Source organism: Gobio gobio, assembly GCF_949357685.1.
Source record: "Gobio gobio genome assembly, chromosome: 10".
NCBI classification, from domain to species: domain Eukaryota; kingdom Metazoa; phylum Chordata; class Actinopteri; order Cypriniformes; family Gobionidae; genus Gobio; species Gobio gobio.
The window spans coordinates 55,448,999-55,467,935 of NC_137116.1; the positions used below are offsets into that span (position 1 = coordinate 55,448,999).

Genomic DNA, 18,937 nt, shown 5'->3' on the forward strand with positions numbered 1-18,937 from the left:
ACAATACTAATTATTTAGTTCTCAATAACCTGAACTGATTCTATTAATTGTTATTTGTGCTTTTGCATATATAACCATATCATTAGCCTTCAATAATAAAAATGACACCTGTTACAACAATTTCATGCTGTAAAATTTGGAGTTTTAATAACAAAAAAATTAATTTTAGTCAAGCTAGGTGCAATTTATACATATTTTAGAATTTTAAATGCCTTTTTGATAGATCATTAAGACACAAATATGGGGTTTTGCTGTAAAATATGGGGTTTTAATATCAAAAGATTACATTTTAGACAAGCTATTAGGTAGTATTATTTATTATCGGCTGTTTATACATATTTTATCATTTTAAATGTCTTTTTGGTGGATACAAATGTGTGATTTTGCTGTAAAATTTGGGGTTTTAATAACAAAAAATTCAGTTTTAGACAAGCTATGTGCAATTTATATATATTTTAGAATTTTAAATGCCTTTTTGATAGATCATTGAGAAACAAATATGGGGTTTTGCGTTAAAATATTACATTACATTTTAGATATATTTGTACATATTTTAGAATTTGAATACATAAGTTTAGGGTCCAAATCTCACTATTAACTACGACTTTTACCTCAGAAAACTCCTAATTACTGCTTATTATACCTTTATTAAGACAAACTTTTAGTTGAATGGCCTTTTATATTGTTAAATTTCTGCACTTTGTGATTTTATCTGTGTTATGTGCTTTATAAATAAAGTTTACTTACTTATTAATAGTTAAGTTTATGATTATGGATGTAGAATATGACCATGCATTAATATGTGCTTTATAAGTGCTAATACAGACAATATCCTAGTGATATGCATGATAATAAGACACTCTTAATAGTGAGAATTTGAGTCTAAACTAATGGGAAATGTATTTTTGGGGGGTATTTTTATTAACTTTATACTCAGACAAGCTGTTTCTCGTGTCAACATTATATATCCCACATGCAAAATAAAAAGATGATTGTCTGATAACCTGTTTTTCCAAACAAAAGAATCTCAATGCTGTTATTTTGAGTTCATGTATGACCCACACGAGGGCGCCAGTGGACCAACAACTACAGGACAGGTCATTTTATTATCACCTTTTTTACAATGAGCAGTTTCTAAAACTCAGACTTCAGTTTAAAAACAGTTTATTCTCTGTGACGGCAATACAATCACAAATTAAAATAAATTAAATCCAGAAATGAACATGGAACATCTGCAATTACGCTTATTATTAAAAATAAAACCCTTTATCTTTTAATCTCAAGGACAGTTGTGTTCTCAACAATGAGCAAACATCACATGCGTAATGACAGCTTTCAACCCCAGAGCAATGCATCACAATAATGATCAAATATGAAAGAGTTTTGCTTGTTCCAAACACCTGTAAATGAACTGGGACCGGCTTTCATCACAAATCATGAAACCCATGAACTTCAAACCACGTCTCATAAATAAAGGAAATGAGGCCGAGATGTGGCGGCAGATCAAACGTCTGTCACATCAGCCGACCGTCGCTCAGTCATCAAAGTCGGGGATGTCATCGTAGGAGTAACCGCGGTAACCCTTGGAGGCGTAATAGGCGATGCGCAGGTGGTAAAAACCCGGAAGAAAGACCAGGATCCCAATAATCAGGACTGGGATGGTGCGGTCGCGGTGCTGTGAGGGACACAAACACACACAGGTTGAGTTTCAGCGGCTCAGATCATCTCAGATCGCCCTCTAAATCTGGCCTACTGGAAAACAAAACGCTTGAAATTTTAAGTTTCGTCAACTCAAATCTCACTTAGTCACAGTACAACTTCACATTTCAAGTTGACTAAACTTAAAATTTTAAAGCTGAACAAACAGTTCAAAGGGTTAGTTCACCCAAAAATGAAAATTCTGTCATTAATGACTGAGCCTCATGTGGTTGGACACCCGTCAGACCTCCGTTCATCTTCAGACACAAATGAAGATATTTTAGTGTAAATCTGATGCTCTGAAAGGCCTCCATTGGCTCAACTTTACACTCTCAAGACCCTTAAAAGACACTAAAGACGTCGATACAAAGTCCATCTCACTACAGCGGCTCTACAATAACTTTATGGAGTGACGAGAATAGTTTTTGTGCACAAAAAAACCCCTAAATAACGACTTATATAGTGATGACGATTTCAAAACACGGCATCATGAAGCTTCGAAGCGTTACGAATCAGTGAGTCGAATCATGATTCGGATCACGTGTCAAACCGCCAAACTGCTGAAATTTGGCGATTCAAACTGCTGAATCGACTCACTGATTCATAACGCTCCAAACTGCTGAATGGACTCACTGATTCATAATGCTTCAAACTGCTGAATCGACTCACTGATTCATAACGCTCCAAACTGCTGAATCGACTCACTGATTCATTATGCTCCAAACTGCTGAATCGACTCACTGATTCATAACGCTCCAAACTGCTGAATCGACTCACTGATTCATAACGCTCCGAACCGCTGAATCGACTCACTGATTCATAACGCTCCGAACCGCTGAATCGACTCACTGATTCATAACGCTCTGAAGCTTCATGAGGCCGTGTTTTGAAATCGTCATCACTATGTAAGTCGTTATTTAGGGTTTTTTTGCGCACAAAAACTATTCTCGCCGCTTCATAAAGTTATTGTAGAGCCGCTGTAGTGAGATGGACTTTGTAACTTTAGTCTTTAGTGTCTTTTAAAAGGGTCTTGAGAGTGTAAAGTTGAGCCAATGGAGGCCTTTCAGAGCATCAGATTTACACTAAAATATCTTCATTTGTGTCTGAAGATGAACGGAGGTCTGACGGGTGTCCAACCACATGAGGGTCAGTCATTAATGACAGAATTTACATTTTTGGGTGAACTAACCCTTTAACCCTTAAATGCATACCCAAGACGACCCAAGACGTCATTCACTCTCCTCCTCCTCCTCATTCATCTTTTAAAGTTAGACATCAACCTTCTTAGTAGTGATCGACCGATATATCGAATTACCGATATTTTCCCTGATATTTAAATCAAGATGCATTTACTAGATAAGTACAGTGTTCAACTAAATAAGAAGAGCGTTTTTTTGCTCTCTCAGTCACACAACTGAAGCTCATTCATTATGCAGCTCATTATGCAGCTCATTATGCGGGCTATTATGTTATTTTGTCCTCTCAGGTGTTATCTCATCATTATTCATTAGATATCACGCCTCCTCGCATACTGGCTTTGTTTTTTAAATCAGTGTATTGTTTTATGTGAATGAGCCGGCTCAATGATTCTCACATCAGTTTAAAGCAAAAACTCTAGGCAAATACACCCACTAGTCAAAAGTCTTGTGAACACAAATCTATTGTGTGTTTTTAGGCCTTCATTTTAAAACAAATTTTTTAGTTTTTTCAAAAATCATGCATAAACATTTTTCTCTCAAAAATACAAGCATGTACATACATGTTGCTCACATATTATGGTAGCCCAGTTTGTGCTGAATACAGTGTAATTACACTTTTGCCATTAATGTGTTCATAAGCAACTGAAAAAAACACAAATGTCAGAGCATGTCAAAACTTCTAAAGGGCCCCAAAACAGCTCAGACTCCAGAGGGTTAAGGAGACAAAAGTGGAGACAGGCAATAAGACGTGAAGCATCAGCTGAAGAATGGGTACATTTAGGGATCCTGACACTCAGTGTGTCTCAGTGTGCCGGAGTGTGTGCAGTAAACACTGACACAAGCCACGTTTCCATTACGGATTTGCGCAAAACTTTTGCGATATTTTCTAAAAGTCGATAAAAAAAAAATTGCGAAATGACGACGTTTCCATTAACTGATGTTATGGGACTAAAACAAATTTTTTCTGTGATAAGTCATTCCAAAAATGATGCTATTTATGTTGTTAAGTTTATCTATATCCCAGCCACCGCACGCCATTAACCGCTCTAAAACGTCACTACAATAATCAAATCATGGTTATTTCCAAACATGTGACTTATATCAGAATTTAATGGATATTCAAATGTTCCATTGTCACCCAAAATGCAGATCCAAGTCACGTTTAGTCCTTTGCGGCACGGCAGGAGAATAATAAATACTGTTAGACTGAGGGAAAGTGTTTTAACATGAAGCCCTCGTGTGAATTCACTCTGACCGAGCTGCATTAGCATTAGCATTAGCATTAGCACAGGCCACAGATGGAGGGGTTTCTTAAGAGCGGCGCGTCTAAACCTGGAGGATTAACCTCCACATCAGGTGCTGCGTAATCTCAGCACATTCTGCCACTCGTCCAGCGTACTGACCGCCATTAAACTCACTCTGAGACCAGAGGACATGTCCTCCTCACACACACACGCGTCATTACTGATGAGAATACTGGATGAAGATGGGTTTAAAATCAAGACCATTTGTAGATAGCTTTGAACCACTGAAAAGAAGAACATTTCGAGAAATGCTACAGGTTTATTCACATTTCTCATTAAAGTACCAAGAGCATAATTAGCTAAATGTATATTTATTTTAGAAATGCCAGGCCTACGGTGTTATTGTTAACTAAAACTATTAGTTTTAAAATTATTACATTTTCAGTAATTTAATTAATTTGATTCAAATGAAGCAAAACTTTTTATTTATATATATATTAGGGCTGTTGAATCGATTAATTGCAATTAATCGCATCTAACATAAATGTTTGTTTATAATATATGTGTGTGGTTATATATATTATTTGTGTGTGTGTGTGTGTGTGTGTGTGTGTATTGAATACACACACACACACACACACACACAGAAATATATATAACCACACATATATTATATAAATAAACTTATGTTAGATGCGATTAATTGCAATTAATCGATTTGGCTGCACTAATATATATAGAAATTCTAAAATTACTCAAACTAACACTGAAATAATAAAAGGTAACACTTAAAGTATTTATGTATAATGCATTATAAAACTATTCATAATGTACATTATAAATAAGCCAATATATCTTTTCATAAATAATTGTAAGCAAAGTTAAAATGCATTGTAATATTTGCAGATTCCTTGTTACGTCTCAAAACGTTTTTTTTTGGTCATATCTTAATCAGTTACACTTTCTAAAGGAGTAACAATGAAGTATTATAACTGTGCAATATAACTGTATATTATTCATGAGATCATACAAGGCATAATTAATGCACTAAAATAATGCATTATATTTAACGCCTTCAAGTAAAGTGTTACCACAATAAGTTTACGCTATACAGAAATTAAAATAACAATAAAAAAGCACATAAGTTGCTAAACCTTAAACCAAAATGCACAAATAAAAGATCATTCACGCTGCAAAGGCTCCGGAGATTAGGATCGTGAGAAAACATAAACCAACAGCTTTATGAAATCAAATTAATGCACAATAAAAAACGCATGAGACACTTTTCTAGACATCTGAAGGAGGAGCTAATAACGGTTCAGTCTGCACTCACAGCTTCATCAACGTCAAAGTATCCGGCCAGCAGGAGCGATCCGATGGTGATGAGGATAGAGCCGATGAGGAAGAGGACGGTCGCCAGGGCGATCGCTTTATAGGGGACTTTAGGAGGACTTCTCTTAAACTGAAAAGAGAAAGAACATATTACTATCCATCATAAAAGTGCATCCGTCCATCATAAAAGTGCATCCATTCATCATAAAAGAGCATCTATCCATCATAAAAGTGCATCTATCCATCATAAAAGTGCATCCGTCCATCATAAAAGTGCATCCATCCATCATAAAAGTGCATCTATCCATCATAAAAGTGCATCTATCCATCATAAAAGTGCATCCGTCAATCATAAAAGTGCATCTATCCATCATAAAAGAGCATCTATCCATCATAAAAGTGCATCTATCCATCATAAAAGAGCATCTGTCCATCATAAAAGTGCATCTATCATCATAAAAGTGCATCTATCCATCATAAAAGTGCATCCGTCCATCATAAAAGTGCATCTATCCATCATAAAAGAGCATCTATCCATCATAAAAGTGCATCTATCCATCATAAAAGAGCATCTGTCCATCATAAAAGTGCATCTATCATCATAAAAGTGCATCCGTCCATCATAAAAGTGCATCTGTCCATCATAAAAGTGCATCTGTCCATCATAAATGTGCATCTATCCATCATAAAAGTGCATCTGTCCATCATAAAAGAGCATCTGTCCATCATAAAAGTGCATCTGTCCATCATAAAAGTGCATCTGTCCATCATAAAAGTGCATCCATCCATCATAAAAGTGCATCTATCCATCATAAAAGTGCATCTATCCATCATAAAAGTGCATCTGTCCATCATAAAAGTGCATCTGTCCATCATAAAAGTGCATCTATCCATCATAAAAGTGCATCTATCCATCATAAAAGTGCATCTGTCCATCATAAAAGTGCATCTGTCCATCATAAAAGAGCATCTGTCCATCATAAAAGTGCATCTGTCCATCATAAAAGTGCATCTGTCCATCATAAAAGTGCATCCGTCCATCATAAAAGTGCATCTATCCATCATAAAAGTGCATCTGTCCATCATAAAAGTGCATCTGTCCATCATAAAAGTGCATCCATCCATCCATCATAAAAGTGCATCTGTCCATCATAAAAGTGCATCTATCCATCATAAAAGTGCATCTATCCATCATAAAAGTGCATCTGTCCATCATAAAAGTGCATCTGTCCATCATAAAAGAGCATCTGTCCATCATAAAAGTGCATCTGTCCATCATAAAAGTGCATCTGTCCATCATAAAAGTGCATCCATCCATCATAAAAGTGCATCTATCCATCATAAAAGTGCATCTGTCCATCATAAAAGTGCATCTGTCCATCATAAAAGTGCATCCATCCATCCATCATAAAAGTGCATCTGTCCATCATAAAAGTGCATCTATCCATCATAAAAGTGCATCTATCCATCATAAAAGTGCATCTGTCCATCATAAAAGAGCATCTGTCCATCATAAAAGTGCATCTATCCATCATAAAAGTGCATCTATCCATCATAAAAGTGCATCTGTCCATCATAAAAGAGCATCTATCCATCATAAAAGTGCATCTGTCCATCATAAAAGTGCATCTATCCATCATAAAAGTGCATCTGTCCATCATAAAAGAGCATCTGTCCATCATAAAAGTGCATCTGTCCATCATAAAAGTGCATCTATCCATCATAAAAGAGCATCTATCCATCATAAAAGTGCATCTATCCATCATAAAAGAGCATCTATCCATCATAAAAGTGCATCTATCCATCATAAAAGTGCATCTATCCATCATAAAAGTGCATCTGTCCATCATAAAAGAGCATCTATCCATCATAAAAGTGCATCTGTCCATCATAAAAGTGCATCATAAAAGTGCATCTATCCATCATAAAAGAGCATCTGTCCATCATAAAAGATAAATATTTATTACTCATTATACATTATACATAATATTATATGTATTATAAAATGCGATATAGTAAAGATTATTTATGTGACATATAAAGATGTGATGTGATGTATAAACATAATATGTGATAAACATCTGTACATACATACATACATGCAAAGATATATAATAATACACACACACACAGACAAAAACGCAGAGATATGAATAAATAGATATGTAGACACACCCTAGAAATGACTCGCATTAAAGTGAGTAACACCGATCTATGAGAAGCCTCTCTCTCTCTCTCTCTCTCTCTCTCTCTCTCTCTCTCTCTCTCTCTCTCTCTCTCTCTCTCTCTCTCTCTCTCTCTCTCTCATTTATCGGTTATCTGCTTTTGTAGATTGTGCAATATTAGAGCCTTTATTTCTGTCTTTAGAAAATATTTTCAGAGGTTTAAAGAAACTTTTTCAAGTGTTATTTATTTGGGGTTTTAAATATGTTTTGGAAAAGAAGATTTGTCTGTCAGTTGTTGAATTTCGTTTTAGGCCAAGCAAAATTGGCTATTTATATAACTAGGAAAAAGAAAGTTGAACAAAACTCGGAGCAGAATGTTGTTGTTGTTGTTGTTGTTTTTTCAAACATGTTGAAAGCAAGAATATTGATTGATTTTGCTTATTACAAGCATATGGATGATCTGATCACTTTTGAAGGCGTTTGGTGTTGTAATGGGGCTTTGTGCTCTGTATTTGAAGGTGATTTGGTTTGAACACATTTCTTGTGAGTTGGGGTTACTCTTAATATTTATTAATATACTGTGAAATGTAATAAAAGTTAGTTAAAATTCAAACTTCTCTCTCTCTTCACCTGGAGGTCGATGTATCCGTCATCATCACTCGCTAGTTTGGAGTATCTGACGCCACTGTTGATGGTGTTTCGAGCTGGCATCTTCAATCTGGGGTTCAGAATCATAATTCATAATTCATAAACACACACCAGTGAAAACAACAATCAAGGCATATGCTGCTATATTATTACTGCTAAATCAGAATCAGCTCGGACTGTTATTAAATGGTCAGCTGTAGAACTTAGAAGAGATATTTACATGTCAACTTATCAACATTTAACTAAATTAAATTGAATTAAATTAAATTACCTTCTTCGACCTGATATTGCAGCCTCGGAATCGCCTAAATAGTCTGAAGTACGAGTCACAAGAAAAATGATTTATATTTCCGAAGTCATTTTAAGATGATATGTATTAAAAACGCCATTAATGCCAGTTTGTGACAGTCGCACATGAAATGCTGTTTATAAACCCAAAGCTTCCGGGTGTGTCAAGCGCGCATGCGCAGTTCACAAGGCTAAACCACACGAGGGCGCTCTCTCTTAGATAATGAAATAAGGATGTTAAAGTTTACTCTTGATTCTACCGTCAGGTCACATATTCTCATCAACATTGCAAAATATTTAGTTATAAATACATAAATATTGCAAAATGCAGTAAGTTGGATAAGACTAAACCACACGATGGCGCTCTATCTTTGGTAAGTGAGTTTGAGCAAATGGAAATAATATATTTATATTAAGGATTTGGTGATTATTATCTTATAAAGATGCACATGATACAATGCACATCATCATTATCCAATAAAAAAAAAAGAAATCATTACGATCAATGAACAACACACAATATCAAAATATGATATCATAAATATGGCAAATTAATATGGTATGTATTTCTACCAAAGATGCAGGATTTGGGCTATAGGTGTGATTTCTCCCTGACAGAAACTGAAGTGTGTTAAAGTGTGTGTTATTTCTATTGTAAGCATCTCTTTCCCTTTTGTGTCTTTTTATTTTGTTTGTGAAATGTTTAAAAAATAAGAAATAAATCATAAAATCTATTTCAAAATAATGCTGTTCTTTTGAACAAAAATAAGTTTACTCTTGATAGTAACATATTTTCATAAATATTGCAAAATAAATCTATTATTTTATATTTAGTTCATATTTTCATAAATATTGCAAAATAAATCTATTATTTTATATTTTCATAAATATTGCAAAATAAATCTATTATTTTATATTTAGTTCATATTTTCATAAATATTGCAAAATAAATCTATTATTTTATATTTAGTTCATATTTTCATAAATATTGCAAAATAAATATATTATTTTATATTTAGTTCATATTTTCATAAATATTGCAAAATAAATCTATTATTTTATATTTAGTTTATATTTTCATAAATATTGCAAAATAAATCTATTATTTTATATTTTCATAAATATTGCAAAATAAATCTATTATTTTATATTTAGTCACATATTTTCATAAATATTGCAAAATAAATCTATTATTTTATATTTAGTTTATATTTTCATAAATATTGCAAAATAAATCTATTATTTTATATTTTCATAAATATTGCAAAATAAATCTATTATTTTATATTTAGTTCATATTTTCATAAATATTGCAAAATAAATCTATTATTTTATATTTAGTTCATATTTTCATAAATATTGCAAAATAAATATATTATTTTATATTTAGTTCATATTTTCATAAATATTGCAAAATAAATCTATTATTTTATATTTTCATAAATATTGCAAAATAAATATATTATTTTATATTTAGTTCATATTTTCATAAATATTGCAAAATAAATCTATTATTTTATATTTAGTTTATATTTTCATAAATATTGCAAAATAAATCTATTATTTTATATTTAGTTCATATTTTCATAAATATTGCAAAATAAATCTATTATTTTATATTTTCATAAATATTGCAAAATAAATCTATTATTTTATATTTAGTTCATATTTTCATAAATATTGCAAAATAAATCTATTATTTTATATTTAGTTCATATTTTCATAAATATTGCAAAATTAATCTATTATTTTATATTTAGTTCATATTTTCATAAATATTGCAAAATAAATCTATTATTTTATATTTAGTTCATATTTTCATAAATATTGCAAAATAAATCTATTATTTTATATTTAGTTCATATTTTCATAAATATTGCAAAATAAATATATTATTTTATATTTAGTTCATATTTTCATAAATATTGCAAAATAAATATATTATTTTATATTTTCATAAATATTGCAAAATAAATATATTATTTTATATTTAGTTCATATTTTCATAAATATTGCAAAATAAATCTATTATTTTATATTTAGTTTATATTTTCATAAATATTGCAAAATAAATCTATTATTTTATATTTAGTTCATATTTTCATAAATATTGCAAAATAAATATATTATTTTATATTTTCATAAATATTGCAAAATAAATCTATTATTTTATATTTAGTTCATATTTTCATAAATATTGCAAAATAAATCTATTATTTTATATTTAGTTCATATTTTCATAAATATTGCAAAATTAATCTATTATTTTATATTTAGTTCATATTTTCATAAATATTGCAAAATAAATCTATTATTTTATGTTTAGTTCATATATTCATAAATATTGCAAAATAAATCTATTATTTTATATTTAGTTCATATTTTCATAAATATTGCAAAATAAATCTATTATTTTATATTTAGTTCATATTTTCATAAATATTGCAAAATAAATCTATGATTTTATATTTAGTTCATATTTTCATAGATATTGTAAAATAAATATATGATTTTATATTTAGTTCATATTTTCATAAATATTGTAAAATAAATCTATTATTTTATATTTAGTCACATATTTTCATAAATATTGCAAAATAAATCTATTATTTTATATTTAGTTTATATTTTCATAAATATTGTAAAATAAATCTATTATTTTATATTTAGTCACATATTTTCATAAATATTGTAAAATAAATCTATTATTTTATATTTAGTCACATATTTTCATAAATATTGCAAAATAAATCTATTATTTTATATTTAGTTCATATTTTCATAAATATTGTAAAATAAATCTATTATTTTATATTTAGTTCATATTTTCATAAATATTGCAAAATAAATCTATTATTTTATATTTAGTTTATATTTTCATAAATATTGCGAAATTAATCTATTATTTTGTATTTAGTCACATATTTTCATAAATATTGCAAAATAAATCTATTATTTTATATTTAGTTCATATTTTCATAAATATTGCAAAATAAATCTATTATTTTATATTTAGTTTATATTTTCATAAATATTGCAAAATAAATCTATTATTTTATATTTAGTTCATATTTTACATAAATATTGCAAAATGCATTACATACTTTTCTTTTTAAAATTAGAATTTGTATTAAAAAACAAGAATCTTTACAAAATGGTACAGGTTGTGTTTCGATATGGTCAGAAATGATGTAGAAAATGTCTCTGAATGCGGTCACATCACTATAGAAACGGCTGAGCATCCCATCATGAGTGATGTAGAGCAGATGTGTTTCCGGATGTTTGCTGAACTGTTGAAGGTTGAAAAGTGACATTGAGCAGAAAATGACTCATGTTTGACAAACATACATTATTTCTATTCGAGGGCTTCACGTCATGAGATTGTGTCCGCCGTCCATCTGACTAGCTCAACTAATCAGCCATTTTAAAATAATTAAACCCCTCATGCGGCAGTGCGTGTTTATTACTGGATATAGCAGCAGTTATTGTTCAATCTTCATGTCTATTAATCTTCCTCTGGCATCTGTAACAGAGAGATAGTTAAAAGAAAAACTGACAATTAAACAATAAACTGATTAAAATAAATACATTATATAAAAAAGTAGTATAGTTCTATAATGAGTAGTAAAAACTAAACTAAATATTAATATTTTAGACATACACTCACCTAAAGGATTATTAGGAACACCTGTTCAATTTGTCATTAATGCAATTATCTAATCAACCAATCACATGGCAGTTGCTTCAATGTATTTCGGGGTGTGGTCCTGGTCAAGACAATCTCCTGAACTCCACACTGAATGTCGGAATGGGAAAGAAAGATGATTTAAGCAATTTCTAGGGTTTACAAAGAATGGTGTGAAAAGGGAAAAGCATCCAGTATGCGGCAGTCCTGTGGGAGAAAATGCCTTGTTGATGCTAGAGGTCAGAGGTCATGGGCCGACTGATTCAAGCTGATAGAAGAGCAACTTTGACTGAAATAACCACTCGTTACAACCGAGGTCTGCAGCAAAGCATTTGTGAAGCCACAACACACACAACCTTGAGGCGGATGGGCTACAACAGCAGAAGACCCCACCGGGTACCACTCATCTCCACTACAAATAGGAAAAAGAGGCGACAATTTGCACCAGCTCACCAAAATTGGACAGTTGAAGACTGGAAAAATGTTGCCTGGTCTGATGAGTCTGGATTTCTGTTGAGACATTCAGATGGTAGAGTCAGAATTTGGCGTAAACAGAATGAGAACATGGATCCATCATGCCTTGTTACCACTGTGCAGGCTGGTGGTGGTGGTGTAATGGTGTGGGGGATGTTTTCTTGGCACACTTTAGGCCCCTTAGTGCCAATTGGGCATGGTTTAAATGCCACGGCCTACCTGAGCATTGTTTCTGACCATGTCCATCCCTTTATGAGCACCATGTCCTCATCCTCTGATGGCTACTTCCAGCAGGATAATGCACCGTCACAAAGCTCCAATCATTTCAAACTGGTTTCTTGAACATGACAATGAGTTCACTGGACTAAAATGGCCCCCACAGTCACCAGATCTCAACCCAATAGAGCATCTTTGGGATGTGGTGGAACGGGAGCTTCGTGCCCTGGATGTTCATCCCACAAATCTCCATCAACTGCAAGATGCTCTCCTATCAATATGGGCCAACATTTCTAAAGAATGCTTTCAGCTCCTTGTTGAGTCAATACCACGTAGAATTAAGGCAGTTCTGAAGGCGAAAGGGGGTCAAACACAGCATTAGTGTTCCTAATAATCCTTTAGGTGAGTGTATTTTTCACAGTATAAATTGGGGCTTTATACATGAATGAAGGGGATGATCATATTTGGGGGTCCATGGCATTTGAGATCGAAAAACCCTAGAACACCTAGAACAGGAAGGCAAATTTACATGCCCTCCTGATTGAACCGCCCGCTCTAAGCGGGACTCGAACCCGCGTCCGCCTGTCTGAGAGTCGGATGCTCTAACACGGAGGCTAAAGGCTGCAACCCCTAGAGTCAGTCACTAGAGCGTCTCTTGAGATCAGAGGAGTGAGGTTTACTCAAACCCAGTGATGGGAATACCGGCGTTACTAACGGAATTATTTTTTTCAGTAACGAGTAATCAAACGAATAACTGTTTCTCCCGTTACAATGCCGTTAGCGTTACTGTGGAAAAAATGTGGCGTTAGTCGCGTTACTATAATTGAGCTCACTGAAACGCTTTTCATCCGAACAGGCTCTCTGTCAGTCGGACCTGCAACGTGCGTGTGTGCGTGTGTGTGTGTGCGTGCGTGTGTGTGCGTGTGTGTGTGTGTGTGCGTGTGTGTGTGTGCGTGTGCGCGCGCACCAATCATGCGTGTTGGGGGTGGGTGCGGTGGTGCACATAACTGATGATGATTGGTGGGTGGGAGACAAGGTTGAAGTTGATAGGTTGAGTTCACACCTATTTTTTTTACGGTCTATGGTTCACACACACACACACACACACACACACACGCACATTCAGCGATGGTCCAACGACTTCAAAGGTTGCTTTCGCAAACTGGAAGTATAAACGCTACTTTTCCCTCGTTGAGGTGAAAGGTAAGAATATTTATGTAACGTGCAACTTATGCCCAGGAAGAAATAGTTTCTCCACGCCGGTGGCAAGTGATTCTGAAGCGCCTCACATCATCATATGCCACAAAATTAGTGGCTAAAAACTCAGGTGATAACGTGAGCTCCACTACCAAAGGAAAGTATAGTACTGATAATATTTACACAATATTTACACTATAGTAGGCCTACTGATAATATTTACACAATATTTACACTATAGTAGGCCTACTGATAATATTTACAATAATGCATTGACTTTGATAGGTGTCTCTCACATTGTCCCACAGCAACATTACAATAGTGTACATTAATGTACAATGTTTTATAATAATAATTTATTCTATTTAGTGTCCAATTCATTCATTTAACATATCTAATATTGGGGGCATCCAAGTTATTTGACGTATTTGAATATTTGAAAACAAACAAAAAAAGTAACAGTAATTACTTTCCCTGGTAATTAGTTACTTTTATAATGATGTAACTCAGTTACTAACTCAGTTACTATTTGTAAGAAGTAACTAGTAACTATAACTAATTACTTTTTTAAAGTAACGTGCCCAACACTGCTCAAACCGCTAACATCAGTCGCTAGAGCGTCTCTTGCACATCGACTACTAGCTGATCTCCGTCACATCTGTTCATTATTTTTATCAAAAATAATGATAAATTCACATGAAAGAATGCAACAAGCTTTATAATCAACCGTGCATAATTCTGAAATCAAAATGCACGTGAAAGGTAAAGAGAAAATGCATCTCATTTATGTTTTGTTGGTGACGTGAAACGCCATGCATCCCATAAAACCCTTTTGCAGTAATGCTAGAATTTACGCTTGATGCCCAATTGAATTCAATGCTGCTTTTCATAATGTTCAATTCAATTCAAATTTATTTGTATAGCGCTTTTAACAATACACATTGTTTCAAAGCAGCTTTACAGAAGGTGCATTTCATAAATGTACATTGAAAAATGTTAGAAAGAGAATGTTAAACATGAAAAGTTAAACAATCATGTATTAATTTAGGCCATAACATAACAAATAATGTGACCACAGTGTGCTTTGAGATATTGTCTGCCAAGAACATGAAACCATCAAAATTGAATTTTGCACATTTTACTGTTGCGACTTGGTCGCAAAACAATTTGAGAGCCACCAGTCTAGACAGTGAGGGATAAAGCTTGATCCCAGACATTTTACAGCTTCCATCCTCGCGTATTTGTCCTCTTTTAGATGGATTAAGAGGATTCGTTCCAGGACAGAGATGTACAGCTCCTCTTAGACAGACCCTTTCATAACACATCAGCAGTGAGATTGGTAATGGCGCACTCAGCATTAATTACGGCATGTAGCCGCTGGCTTCACCCACCATCACCCCGAAACGCTCCACTCACAGCAGGAGTCAATATATGGATTGTGATGTGGATGGTGGTCTTATTTAAAGTCTGGGAGACGGGAGGGGTGGTGGAGGTATCGATTCAGACGCTGGACCACTGATCCATCACATCTTTCCCTGCGGTCTGGGCTTTTCTGTCAAGTCTATTGTTTTGACCGCGTTTAACGGACCAGCGAGTATCTGCTTAACGTTTGGAGTCAGAGTTGTGTTCAATTATCATTGATCAGGAAAAGCCTGGGAATCTAAAGCACTAGAGTAATTAAACCCAATTATAAAACAGCTATTTTTGGTCCTGGATGCTGATTAGCCAGCCTTCAGTCATGCTAAAATACACTATATAGTGGAAGACAAGATATTACACCACACAACCTGTCAAAAGTTTGAAATAAATAAGATTTTTAAATAAGAAGTTTCTTATGCTCAGTTTAAATTTTATGTGAATATATAGTAAAGTGTCATTTATTCCTGTGATCAAAACTGAATTTATCATCATTACTCCAGTCTTCAGTGTCACATGATCCTTCACTAATCATTCTCATATTGCAGTGATTATTATATTGCTTAAATATGCAATTTGTGTACATGAAATCCCAGCAGTTTGTGGAGGTCAGAGAAGAGCTGTGGTTTTACAGCGGTCTCCGGCTTTAAGCCCTCCCTGTGATAAGCATCGGTTAATTAACCAAGGGGTCGATTGAAAGCACAGGGCTGACAAAATGATTCCTCTCTGCTGCTCGTGTCATTGCTCCTGTGACGTTCACATGCTCCAAAACACCCTTTCCCCATAGGAATGCTGTTGTTGGACGCCCACTGTGAAAGCGGAAGTCATTATCACTAGTTGTTGCTTTTCCTAGCAGGAACACGTCATTATTCGTTGATATTTGGTTGCGTCAGGTGACCAATGTCAGCTCAATGTCTAATGCCAACGTTAACTTAACGTCTAAAACCGACGTCAGCTGATGTTGATTTTTAGTTGTTTTTAGGTTGCGTTGGAAAATAACCAAAATCCAACGTTGAGTCAACGTCTCAAGCCAACGTCGTAATGATGTCAGACATTTAGTCATGAAATATAGTGACCACAACCCAACATTGAGCCAGTGCAAACATATCCACATGTGAGTATATCAGGGCATTGAATCACGGTCAGTCTCACGACCAGTTGTTGGCTGCAGTTCACTTAACGGCCACTGGTGTCGCTAATAACAAGGGTTTCTGAATTCGACATATAGCCCTTTTATGCTGCGTTCACACCGAACGCGAAATGAGCGTCTGGAGCGAGTGATTTCTATGTCAAGTCAATGTAAAGACGCGTTGACTCGTGTCTGGAAGTCCTGCGGCGCAATAAACACGTTTAACGTCGCGATCGACGCTTTTAACGACACGATATACGCGTTTAACGCCGTGATCGACGCGTTAAACGGCACGATAGACTCGTTTAGCGGTGCGATAGACCCGTTTAGAGGCGTGATAGACTCGGTTTTGGAGGCGCGATAGACTCGTTTAGCTGTGCGATAGACCTGTTTAGAGGCGCGATAGACTCGTTTAGAGGCGCGATAGACTCGTTTAGCGGTGCGATGGACGCGTTTAATGACGCAATGTACTCGTTTAGTGGCGCGATAGGCGCGTTTAGATGCACGATAGACTCGTTTAGAGGCACGATAGACTCGTTTAGCGGCGCGATAGACACGTTTAGCGGTGCGATAGACTCGTTTAGAGGCACGATAGACTCGTTTAACGCCACGATAGACTCGTTTAGCGGCGCGATAGACACGTTTAGCGGTGCAATAGACTCGTTTAGCGGCGCGATGGACGTGTTTAATGACGCAATGTACTCGTTTAGTGGCGCGATAGACCCGTTTAGAGGCACGATAGACTCATTTAGCGGTGCGATAGACCCGTTTAGAGGCACGACAGACTCGTTTAGCGGCGCGATGGACGTGTTTAATGACGCAATGTACTCGTTTAGTGGCGCGATAGGCGCGTTTAGATGCACGATAGACTCGTTTAGAGGCATGATAGACTCGTTTAGCGGCGCGATAGACACGTTTAGCGGTGCGATAGACTCGTTTAGAGGCACGATAGACTCGTTTAACGCCACGATAGACTCGTTCAGCAGCGCGATAGACACGTTTAGCGGTGCGACAGACTCGTTTAACGGCGCGACAGACTCGTTTAACGGCGCAATAGACTCGTTTAACGGCACGATAGACTCGTTTAGCGGCTCGATAGACTTGTTTAGTGGCGCGATAGACTCGTTTAGCGGCACGATAGGCTCGTTTAACGCCACAATATACTTGTTTAGCGGCGCGATTGACTCGTTTAGCGGCACGATAGACTCGTTTAACGGTGCGATAGACTCGTTTAACGGTGCGATAGACTCGTTTAGCGGCGCGATTGACTCGTTTAGTGGTGCGACAGACTCGTTTAGTAGTGCGACAGACTCGTTTAGCGGCGCGGCAGACTCGTGTAGCGGCGCGATAGACTCGTTTAGCGGCGCGACAGACTCGTTTAGCGGCGCAACAGACTCGTTTAGCTGCGCGACAGACTCGTTTAACGCTGCGACAGACTCGTTTAGCGGTTTGATAGACTCGTTTAGTGGCGAGACACTCGTTTAGATAGACTCGTTTAGATAGACTCGTTTAGATAGACTCGTTTAGATAGACTCGTTTAGATAGACTCGTTTAGAAAGACTCGTTTAGCGGCGCGATAGCCTTGTTTAACGGCGCGACAGACTCGTTTAACAGTGCGATAGACTCGTTTAGCGGCGCGACAGCGCGATAGACTCGTTTAGTGCCGAGAGACTCGTTTAGATAGACTCGGTTTAGAGGCGCAATAGACTCGTTTAGCGGTGCGATAGACTCGTTTAGCGGTGCGATAGACCCGTTTAGAGGCGCGATAGACTCGTTTAGCGGTGCGATGGACGTGTTTAATGACGCAATGTACTCGTTTAGTGGCGCGATAGGCGCGTTTAGATGCACGATAGACTCGTTTAGAGGCACGATAGACTCGTTTAGCGGCGCGATAGACACGTTTAGCGGCGCGATAGACTCGTTTAGCGGTGCGATAGAGCCGTTTAGAGGCGCGATAGACTCGTTTAGCGGCGCGATAGACCCGTTTAGGAGGCGCGATAGACCCGTTTAGAGGCGCGATAGACCCGTTTAGAGGCGCGATAGACTCGTTTAGCGGTGCGATAGACCCGTTTAGAGGCGCGATAGACCCGTTTAGAGGCGCGATAGACTCGTTTAGCGGTGCGATAGACCCGTTTAGAGGTGCGATGGACTCGTTTAGTGGCGCGATAGACACATTTAGCGGTGCGATAGACCCGTTTAGGAGGCGCGATAGACTCGTTTAGAGGCACGATAGATTCGTTTAGCGG

General features: G+C 35.6%; 1 protein-coding gene across 1 annotated transcript; it reads right to left on the reverse strand.

The window, feature by feature from the left end:
- tmem230b (transmembrane protein 230b) lies at nt 1–8,740 on the reverse strand. The gene is made up of 4 exons (XM_079826228.1): nt 8,558–8,740; nt 8,269–8,356; nt 5,475–5,603; nt 1–1,675 (listed from the first exon to the last, which is right to left on the reverse strand). Exons 2-4 carry the CDS (start codon nt 8,347–8,349, stop codon nt 1,535–1,537), a joined length of 351 nt encoding a protein of 116 aa, XP_079682354.1. The 5' UTR covers nt 8,350–8,356; nt 8,558–8,740; the 3' UTR covers nt 1–1,534.
- Nucleotides 8,741–18,937: the final 10,197 nt, after the last annotated feature.